The sequence below is a fragment of the Papaver somniferum genome, chromosome 11 (assembly GCF_003573695.1).
Source record: "Papaver somniferum cultivar HN1 chromosome 11, ASM357369v1, whole genome shotgun sequence".
In the NCBI taxonomy this organism is placed as follows: Eukaryota; Viridiplantae; Streptophyta; class Magnoliopsida; order Ranunculales; family Papaveraceae; genus Papaver; species Papaver somniferum.
Window position 1 is genome coordinate 129,801,657 of NC_039368.1, and position 11,820 is coordinate 129,813,476.

General features: G+C 37.7%; 1 protein-coding gene and 1 pseudogene across 1 annotated transcript; both read left to right on the forward strand.

Annotated features, from left to right (window-relative positions):
- Positions 1–331: 331 nt before the first annotated feature.
- Positions 332–3,583, forward strand: LOC113321665 (cation/H(+) antiporter 15-like). The gene is made up of 3 exons (XM_026569575.1): positions 332–635; positions 735–1,781; positions 1,956–3,583. The coding sequence occupies exons 1-3, from the start codon at positions 405–407 to the stop codon at positions 3,237–3,239; spliced, it is 2,562 nt and encodes an 853-aa protein (XP_026425360.1). The 5' UTR covers positions 332–404; the 3' UTR covers positions 3,240–3,583.
- A 784-nt stretch (positions 3,584–4,367) lies between these two features.
- LOC113325160 lies at positions 4,368–7,863 on the forward strand (annotated as a pseudogene).
- Positions 7,864–11,820: the final 3,957 nt, after the last annotated feature.

An 11,820-nucleotide genomic window follows, 5' to 3' on the forward strand; every position in this document is an offset into this window, starting at 1 on the left:
TTTACAAATTACAATGATCACATCAACTGGAGTATGGGAGGGTGATGATGACCCATTTAGTTATTCTCTTCCTCTCTTTATTTTGCAGCTAGCTCTCAAACCCCTTCGCCAGCCTAGAGTCATTCCCGACATCCTTGCGAGTTTTTTCTCATCTTTTCATCTTCTGTAAAGTATTTAAGTTTAGAGAAGTCCTAAAATATGGGGGTCAAAATGACAATCTATTTATAGAAAAAATAAGATGAACTTACTTAGATATCGGGTCTGGTCTTAAGTGAAACAACAAAAGACAGATTTTGATGGTAAAACCGTTTTAGTTAACTGTACGCAAAACAAGAAACAATTAGTAAGATTTCTCCTTGGTGGTGTTCTGTAAGTGGGTAGAGAAAAAAGATTCAAGGAAAGAGATGTCGCTAATTAATATATCGTTTGCAGACAATGGAGCAACGACGCAAACTTTCGTTATTTGTTACTCACCAAGTCTCATCACATCTAATGGATTTTTTCAGGGTGATAATCCATTGGATTTTGCTCTTCCCCTCTTCATTTTGCAGCTAGCAACCATTGTCCTTATGATTCGTGTGTTTGTTTATCTTCTCAAACCTTTTCGCCAACCTAGGGTCATCGCTGAGATCTTTGTGAGTTCTCCCAAAGAATTTATTTCATTTGTGTTTTGACAAACCATCTCTAAACATCATCTTTATTTTGTCATACATTGAACGTTGTTTTATTTACAGGGCGGTGTTATTTTAGGTCCATCAGTGCTGGGAAGAATAGAGGAGTTTTCTGACAGACTTTTTCCTATTAGAAGTATAATGGTATTAGAAACCATGGCAAATATTGGTCTCCTCTATTACTTGTTCTTAGTTGGTCTAGAAATGGACCTTTCCATTATCAGACGCACGGGTAAGAAATCGTTAGTAGTTGCTGTCGCTGGCATGGCTTTACCATTTCTTGTAGCAGCAGCTGCATCTTCCAAGTTAATGCCTCCGCATATGCATCATAAAGGCCGTGAGGAAATGTTAGATAAAACGATTTTCATTCTCTTCTTTGGAGTTGCTATTTCAGTCACAGCTTTCCCAGTTTTAGCTAGAATTCTTGCGGAACTAAAACTTCTAGGCACCGACCTTGGTAAAATAGCGATGTCTTCTGCGATTGTTAATGATATGTTGGCATGGATATTGTTAGGTATGGGTATAGCTCTTGCGGAGTGCCGAAATGTAGCTGAACATGGCAAAGAACATAAAAATACCGATATCCCTCTCTACTGGGTTGTAATTTTAAGTACTGCCTTTGTGGGTTTTTGTATTTTCGTTCTCAGGCCGGGAATTGGATGGCTTATACGAAGAACACCTGAAGGAGAGGCTGTTAGTGATTTCCATACATGTTTGATTCTGACAGGAGTAATGTTATGTGGATTTATTACTGATTCGATTGGAACTCATTCGATTTTTGGCGCATTTATGTTCGGATTGGTGATACCAAATGGACCATTGGGATCTAATATGATAGAAAAATTGGAAGATTTTGTGTCTGGTTTGCTACTACCTCTGTTTTTCGCTATAAGTGGGTTGAGGACTAATGTAAGTAGCATGACTTACTCTGCCGACTGGATATGGACGTTAATCATTTTAATTTTGTGTAGTCTGGCCAAGATTGGTGCGACATTTCTGACTGCGGTCTTTTATGAGATGCCAACCAGAGATGGATTCGCTCTTGGATTGCTTATGAACACTAAAGGTCTTATTGAAATGATTGTGTTGAATGTTGGCAGAGACCAGAAGGTAAGTACATTTGGTTTTCGCTTGTAACGGATTTTTTGTTGTTATTTTTTTTTTATCGGTATTTTTTGATCGGTAAAGAATTTGGTGCTGGCGAGTTTCAAACTAAGGTGACCGCTGTCGTCACCCAATAATTTTACCACTGTACTGCAGTGACAACGGCATTTATTGTTGTAGGTACTGAATGATGAAATCTTTGCACTCATGGTGATTATAGCTATTCTAACTACCGCGGTTATAATCCCAACTGTAACTGCAGTCTACAGACCTGGAAGGCGTTTTGTTGCTTACAAGCGTAGAACTATACAGAAATCCAAACCAGACGCTGAGCTCCGATTATTAGCGTGCATCCACAATCCTCGCAACGTGCCAACAGCTATCAGCCTCCTTGATATCTCTCACCCAAACAAAAAATCCCCTATCTATGTTTATGCACTCCAGCTTGTCGAACTCACAGGACGTGCGTCTGCCATGCTTATTGTTCATAACACTCGCAAGTCTGGTCGCCCTGCTGTGAACAGAACTCAAGCACAAAGTGATCAAATTGTAACTGCATTTGAAATTTACGAGCAACATGCAGCATTTGTCTCTGTCCAACCTCTTACCGCTATTTCTCCTTACTCAACAATGCACGAAGATATATGTAACCTCGCCGAAGAAAAAAGGGTTTCTATGATTGTTGTTCCTTTCCACAAACAACAGACCATTGATGGAGAAATGGAAGCGCCAAATCCAGCTTTCCGAACAGTAAATCAGAATGTACTTGCAAATGCTCCATGTTCTGTTGGAATTCTTGTAGATCGCGGATTAGGTGCTTCAGCAAGAACTACAAATCCCCATGGTGCACACCATATAGTCGTTATCTTCTTCAGTGGCCCTGACGATAGAGAGGCCTTGGCATATGCATTGAGAATGTCAGACAGCCCTCATGTTAGCCTCACGGTTCTTCGTTTTATTCCGGGGGATGACGCAAAAGGGTGGTTCAAACGTCATGAAAATGATTCTTCTGCAGATAGCGGAACGCTAGGGGTTGTTACTGATAAGGAAAAAGAGAGACAGATGGATGAGGATAGTATTAGTGATTTCATACTGAGAACTAGGGACAATGATTCGGTTGTTTATACGGAGTCAGTCACAAACAACGGAGAAGAGACGGTTTCAACTATTAGATCTATGGATAATATTCATGATTTGTATATAGTTGGAAGAGGACAGGGTATGATAACACCTCTTACGGCAGGTCTTACTGATTGGAGTGAGTGTCCAGAGCTGGGTGCAATCGGAGATTTGCTAGCATCGGCAGATTTTTCTTTAGCAGTGTCAGTATTAGTGGTGCAGCAATATGTGGGGATGGGAATTCAAGGTGATGGGGTAGCAACACCTGATAGCCCTGCACAACAACAACCTGACCAACAGTTCGACCAGCTCATGTCCATGCCAAGGAACCATGGCAGCAGGTAAACCCTCATCAGCAGATTTTAAGCAAATTCTTCAGAAACCATAAGAAAAAGCCACCCATTCAGGTTTTCTCTTAGTGCTGGAGCAGAAACCACCACGGTTACTCACAGAGCCTGGCGACTCATGTAAGAGTGTGAGAGAAATAGGGTTCATTTGTTTTATCTCAATCTAAGTGTACTTTTGTGAACCCAAAATATCTGAAATGTAATTGTCAAAAGTTGGCAACCATGGCGGCAAAGAGTATGATGTTCCATAAATGCTGTTACAAATGCATGGACCAAGTTGTGGACATGCATACTGGCCGACGGTCATAATCTCAGGCTACGTTACCAAATCATAGAATTACAACCAGGAATGTGGTATTGAAACTTTTGTACCCTAGAGGGGGTTACCTAATTATAGATGACTCACTTTTGAACCTAAATTAAGCCTAAATTTTTTTTATCCACCCCTTTAGAAATTGGATCTTTATCCTATGACCATTTTAACTACCTCAATAATGTAAGTGTCCAATATTTGTTCAAATATTTCTAAAACATGGTTCTAATGGACGAGTAAAAATTAGTATAGGGTGGAATGGACACCCAAAAAATAACAAGAATGATCTAAATTTATCCTCGCTTAAACTTAAAACATGGTTCTAAAACATGGTTGCAAGATTGAGGAAAAACTGGATGCATCCGAAAAAATATTTGAAAATGGATAGGATGAAACTGTTTACGTCCTGACTACTTTTACATTCTCGTCCATTTAAACAGTATCAAATTTTACATGTCTTTTTCACTCAGGAATTGTTGATTTTGGTCTTTTTAACCAATTTTGTGATCTTTATCCTATGAACATTTTAACTACCTCAATAATGTAAGTGTCACCCATGCACATTATTAAAATTAGTAGCCGAATGTGAAAATTTACGCAGACATTTGCAACTGGCAATGACATAATCATCAAACTTGTATAGATAGATACTAGTTAGAAAAAACCACCATTATTAATTAACCGGTCGGTGGTTAAAATGAGAATCTATATATAGATAGAAAAAACCCTCCGAAAGATTAGAGATTGTGCTTTAAGAAAATTCCCAAGACTGTTGAAAATCATTTTGAATCCTTCGTTTAAAACCACCAAAAATCATTAAAAAAATAACAAAGACAAGATATCAGAAGGTGGTGGTGGTGGTGGCCGTGCTGGATGTTTTTGCAAGTAGGGAGAAAAAGATTGAAAGAGAAACATGGTGGATGGCTGGTACGAACCCGGAAATTCAGAACATTCTGATGATGCCGGGATGTTTTCTGTGATTCTTAAGAATGGAACAGCAGCCGATAATGGCTTGGTATGTTATGAAACAAGTAAGGTCACATCAAGTGGAATACATCAAGGTGATAATCCTTTGAATTTTGCTCTTCCTCTCTTCATTTTGCAACTAGTCCTCGTCGTTTTTGTCACTCGTCTCTTTATTGTTCTTCTCAAACCTTTTCGCCAACCAAGGATCATCGCGGACATCCTAGTAAGTTTCATATATTGATCATTATCTCTACTTCTTTTTTCTGCATGTATATTTAGTTTTGTCTTTTATATGGCGCGGTCGTAAACTTGCAAGTACTATTGTATATACAGGGTGGTATAGTATTAGGTCCTTCAGGAATTGGAGGAATTCTCTGGGCTGGTACAAGGCTTTATCCGATTAGAAGTATAATGGTATTAGAAACAATGGCAAATGTAGGTCTCCTCTATTACTTGTTCTTAGTAGGTCTTGAAATGGATCTGTCCGTTGTCAAACGTACGGGTAAAAAATCGTTGGTAGTTGCTCTAGCAGGCATGGGACTGCCATTTCTTATAGCAGGAGCTTCATCTTACAAGATATTGCATGGCAGTGGCCGCCATATGACGAAAGATGATTATTTAAGAACAGGGACTTTCATCCTTTTCTTTGGCGCTGCTCTTTCAGTCACTGCGTTCACTGTTTTAGCTAGAGTTCTTGCAGAACTAAAACTTCTAACCACAGAACTTGGTAGACTAGCAATGTCTTCTATTAGAGAATATATTATACTGATTTACTTATTTTTATTAAGGAGAATATCTCCTGTCATAATTATTGTAATGAGGAGATTATCTCCGTCATAATTTTTGTATTTTTAAAAGGGATACTATTGTTTTATGGCGGAGATAATCTCCTCATTACAATAATTATGACAGGAGATACTCTCCTTAATAAAAATAAGTAAAGCAGTATAATATATTCTCTAATATCTTATGCAACTGTTAACGACATGTTGGCATGGATAATATTAGCTCTGGCTATAGCCATCTCATAGAATAAACATGTCCTCCTCGAAAAAAACGGTCACACCACTCATTGCGATGACAAATTTGGTGCAGTATACGTTGTGCTTGTAAGTGTTGTGTTTGTGGGTTTATGTATATACGTAATCCGGCCTGGAATCGAATGGATTATAAGAAGAACACCTGAAGGAGAGAGTGCTAGTGAGTTCTACATATGTTTGATACTAACAAGAGTTATGTTCTGTGGATTTGTAACTGATTCGATCGGAACTCATTCAATTTTCGGTGCTTTTGGCATTATGGGTTTTACCTGGTTCCATGAGAACCTTGGCAGACAGTTGGCATTATGGCTACTTTTCTCAGTCAAAGAATTATATATGGGGTTTGATACCAGCTGCGATTGTTCATACCATTTGGAATGAAAGAAACTGTAGACGATTTGAGGAACAATATCTCTACAAAATGGATGATGATTTAATTTTGTCTGTAAAATCCTCAGTTCTAGCTTGGGCAGCAGCAGCAGGTCACCTAGGATCTTCTCAATTTCAAATTTTGCGTACCTGAGATTCTATCTTCTTGTAATTTGCTTATTGTTCTTTTGTTTTCTTCAATCTACCTCTGGTAGAACCCCTTGTACATTCTTTTCTCTCAATATATCTTCTCTTTCGATCAAAAAAAAAAAAAAAATTCGGTGCTTTTATGTTCGGCTTGGTGATACCGAATGGACCCTTAGCTTCTAATTTGATAGAGAAATTGGAGGATTTGGTGTCTGGTTTGCTTTTACCATTGTTTTTCACTGTAAGTGGGTTGAGGATTAATTTCAGAAGCATCACTTATTCATCTCAGTCTGCATGGCTGTTGTTATTTATAATTGTGTGTAGTCTCGCCAAGATTGGTGCGACATTTTTGGCTTCCTTGTATTTTGAGATGCCTACCAGTGAAGCCATCGCTCTTGGATTGCTAATGAACATTAAAGGTCTTAACGAAATAATTGTGTTGAATCTTGGTAGAGACCAGAAGGTACGTACATTTCATTTTCATTTGTTGTATCGGAATTATATTTTCATTTCTTCAATGAAATATTTTCGTTGTTATTTCGTAGGTGTTTGATGATGAAGCCTTTGCACTCATGGTAATTGTAGCAGTAGTTACGACCACCATTTTAATTCCAACTGTCACTGCAGTGTACAGTCCTGGAGGACGTTTTGTTCCCAACAAGCGTAGAACAATACAGAAATCCAAACCAGATGCTGAGCTCCGATTACTAGCATGCATCCACAATCCTCGCAACGTCCCAACTATTACTAGGCTCCTTGATATCACTTACCAAAGAAAAAGATCCCCTATCTACGTTTTTGTCCTCCAACTCACCGAACTCACAGGCCGCGCTTCTGCCATGCATATTGTCCATAACACTCGCAAGTCTGGTCGACCTGCTATGAATAGAACCCAAGCCAGAAGTAATCAAATTGTAAATGCATTTGAAAATTACGAGCAAAATGCAGAATTTGTAGCAGTTCAACCCCTTACCGCCATGTCCCCTTACTCAACAATGCACGAAGATATATGTAATCTCGCCGAAGTCAAAAGGGTTTCTATAGTTATTCTTCCTTTCCACAAACAACAGACGATTGATGGAGGAATGGAAGAACCAAATCCAGCTTTTAGAACAATAAATCAAAATGTACTTGCAAATGCTCCTTGTTCTGTTGGAATTCTTGTAGATCGAGGATTAGGTGCTTCAGCAAGAGCTACAAATTCTAATGGCGGGAACAATATTTCCGTGTTGTTCTTCGGTGGCCCTGATGATAGAGAGGGCTTGGCTTATGCTTTGAGAATGTCAGGCAATCCTTCTGTAAGCCTTACGGTTCACCGGTTTATTCCTGGGGAGGAAGCAAGAGGGTGGTCGAGACGTCATGACGGTGATTCTACGGATAATGACATGTTGAGCGTTGTTACTGATAACGAAAGAGAGAGACAGTTGGATGAGGATAGTATTAGTGATTTCAGAATGAAGACATCCAACAATGAATCGGTTGTTTATAAGGAGATTGTCACAAACAATGGAGAAGAGACGGTTTCAGCTATTAGATCTATGGATCATGTTCATGATCTTTATATAGTTGGAAGAGGACAGGGTACGCCATCACCTCTTACTGATGGGCTTACTGATTGGAGTGAATGTCCGGAGTTGGGAGCCATTGGAGATATACTTGCATCAGCAGATTTTGCGTTATCAGTGTCCGTGTTGGTGGTGCAGCAATATGTAGGAATGGGACTTCAGGGTGACGGGGTATCATCAACTGATAGCCCTGCAGCACTTCAACCTGACCAAAAATTCTAGCAACAACCGTCCAGAGCTGGACCAGCCAACAATTATGGCAGTAGCAAGCAGCCGTGGCAACAATTCAAGTAAATTATTTTAGAGCAGGAGTGGCCACCGTGGTGGCTCACAGATCCTTGCAACCCATGAAGAGTGAAAGAGGGGGGAGGTTTCGTTTGTTGAAGAGTAGTTTTATGTGGATACATTTACCCAGTAGACGTACGTCCACGATATCTCCACCAGATTATTACCAGTACCTCACACGTCACGCTCGAAATCCAGCGCAGGTGGGCTTTCTCCTCCTAAAGCAACATGTCTCGACTGCTTCGTCTTCTTTAAGAACACATTCTTGGGAGCTTCCCCTACTTCTTTGGGGAATGGTGGCATATAAGTATAACCATCTAGGGCAGAGGGATAGGAGGTGTCCTAGTGATTAGAAAATGACCAAGTTACTATCTAATTGGTTGTACAGTCTACGATATTGTTATTAACAAGCAAAAGGGAACACAATAGCAAAAACCCCAGAACAACCGAACAAACTGGGCTAGTCGCAGAAAAAACTGTACATGGTTAGCATTGGACACATTCTACTTAATCAAAGATTTCCACCTAAAGCAAATCAAAATTTTGGAAATAAATGAGCAGTAACGAAATCGTCAAAGACACTTCGGGAACAAGTTCACAAAAAATAAGATCCAGCGGTGATTATATCTCCTCCCAGAAACCACCAGGTCTTCAAAGAATAACCCTTTGAAAATGCTTTTTGAACTACAATTCAACTTTGAAGAAATCAAAGTCACTAGACTAGATCTACTGAAACTTTCGTGAATGGGATTTATGATGAATTATTCTTTAATTCTTATATAATTGAGAATATGAGAGCAAGAACATGTAGCTGTGCCTGTATTTACTCCCCGTCAGTAAATGGGTGCCTCAATAATCATATTATCTCTCTTCTTGCTCTCCTTCCTTTGTTTGCCAATTTTCATTGTGAGTGCCAAAAATTGCCGGAATAATCAGTGTAGCAAGTTTGAGCCTGTTATATCGTGTCCATTTAGAATAAAAGGCCTTCAAGACGAGCGATGTGGTTTTCCAGGTTTTGATCTTACCTGTGATAATATGAATAGAACAGTGTTAGAGCTGCCATTTTCTAAACCCTTCTTCGTCAAATATATTAAATATGGACGAACTAATAATGAGATACAACTTCAGGATCCAGGTAATTGTCTCGCTAGGCGTTTTCTGAACCACCTGAATCTCTCCGGTACTCCTTTCATCGGTATCATTTTTACGGATTATTCCCTCTATAATTGCTCATTAGATATTTCTACTTATTTCCCATTCCCGTTATGGTTCTATTCTACAAGCATTAGCTGCCTTAGTAGCTCCACACACACAGTATATGCTAAATATTCAGAAAGTAGCGATAGTTCTACAAGAAATTGTAAGCTTCTTGCTACTCTACGAGTTCCAGATGATAACGATTATTCGGGTTGGTTTAAATATGGAACTATTCATCTTACATGGAGATGGAATGAACCAATTTGCGAAAGGAACTGTAGTAAGAATCCTAATGCACAAACTTTTTTTTTTTCTTTTTTTACAAATTTCCAATGATTACGTTATGGAACGAAACTATTTTTGCTTCCAAACTACTGACATTAAATGCGAGAGTCAGCTCCCTGACAATTCTGTTTTATAGCAGACAATAAAAACCTCTTATCGGCCTAGGCATTATATTACCAATTATATTTGGCTGTATTTTGTACTGCCTCTGTCATAGGGATGCAAACAGACCCTCACAAGATGTTTCATCAAGAGCTGTTCAGACTACACCAAAACCGGTCATCATAAACACTGCCCTAAATGTCTCTGAAATACAATACTTTCCGACGGTAGTTCTTGGTGAGAGCAGACGACTGCCCAGTTACCCAGACTTAAATACTTGTTCAATATGTTTGTCGGAATATCAACAAAAAGAGAAACTGAAGACTTTGCCGTTGTGCAACCATTGTTTTCATGCGGATTGTATTGATGTCAGGCTTCATTTGAAGTCAACTTGTCCTGTCTGCAGGATATCTCCCATACCGACCACACCGTGAACAAAAAAACAAAAGAAAAGAAATATAGACTACCTCTCATCATGTTGTTGACGGAAAAAATTAGAAAATTTTGTGTAGAAGACGTCAACTGTATTTTAAAATTTAAAACACAGTCGGACTTTGAAGAAATCAAATGCGCAGAATTCTAGGGTTTGCTTTTAGTTTATTACTCATGGATTTCTCTACTCTGAAGTTCAAATATCCAGGAATTTCTATCGAATTCCCTAAAGCATTTTACTGTACAATTAGATCATCAAAATCATTAAATATTAAGCTGCATTTCAACGAAATCTTATGATATATGGGATTCTACTTAGTACTTACAGACGGAGCTCAACTGATGTCTCTCACCTCTTTAATTTTTACTTCCCAAACATAATCCTATGATATAAGCCCACGTTAGCTTAATAATTGCACCTTGTGCAAGGGCACAACATGACGGGCTTCGGAACCGGCCCTGATATATATAAGGAACTTAGGCGCATGCCCAGAAAAAAAAAAATTCTTACCGCCAGGCCCACAATTAATTTCTGATACAGTCGCACTCATAATTATTTAAAAATATTTAAAACGTACTGAAAGACTCTATTACCCTTCATCGTTTTTGGGCATAATTTTTCTTCTTCTCCGCCGGTTTCTTTCCCTATTCCTCCATTAATCTCTGTAACGGATCTCCAAAGATTTTTTCTCCATCATTTAAATAAATAAATCATTTAAAATCGATGATTCAAAGAAGTAAATCATTTTTGACTAAACCCTAGAATACATTTCAACAAAAATGGATGAAACAGACGAAGAAGAAAAAATCAAGTAGAAGAAACAGAAAAAAGTTATGCAGTTAAATTTTAACTGCATAACAAGTTATGCAAAAGTAATAATATGTTGCATAACTTGTTATACAGTTAAAAACTAGTTTATAACATGTTATGCAGAAATAATAATATGCATAATGTCTTATGCATCTAAACAAAAATGATGCATAACCAGAAAAGTGAAAACAATAATGCATAAGACAATATGCAGCTAAAACAAAAATAATGCATAATGTCTTATGCATCTAAACAAAATGATGCATAAGAAACTATGCACGTGCATAAAAAAATAATCCATAAATCATAAAAGCGAAAAAAATAATGCATTAGACGTTATGCAGCTAAAACAAAATAATGGCATAATGTCTTATGCACTAAACAAAATGATGCAGAAGACATTATGCACGTGCATAAAAATCCATAAATCAGAAGAGTGAAAAAAGTAATGCATAAGACATTATGCAGCTAAAACAAAATAATGCATAATGTCTTATGCATCTAAAAAAATTGATGCATAACCAGAAAAAGTGAGAAAAGTAATGCATAAGACATTATGCAGCTAAAACAAAATAATGCATAATGTCTTATGCATCTAAAAAAAACTGATGCATAACCAGAAAAGTGAAAAAAAATAATGCATAAGACATTATGCAGCTAAAAAGAAATAATGCATAATGTCTTATGCATCTAAACAAAACTGATGCATAACCAGAAAAATGAAAAAAGTAATGCATAAGACATTATGCAGCTAAAACAAAAATAATGCATAATGTTTTATGCAGAAATAATAATTGCATAATGTCTTATGCACTAAACAAAATGATGCAGAAGACATTATGCACGTGCATAAAAATCCATAAATCAGAAAAGTGAAAAAAAGTAATGCATAAGACAATATGCAGCTAAAACAAAATAATGCATAATGTCTTATGCATCTAAAAAAAAACTGATGCATAACCAGAAAAGTGAGAAAAGTAATGCATAAGACATTATGCAGCTAAAACAAAATAATGCATAATGTCTTATGCATCTAAAAAAAACTGATGCATAACCAGAAAAGTGAA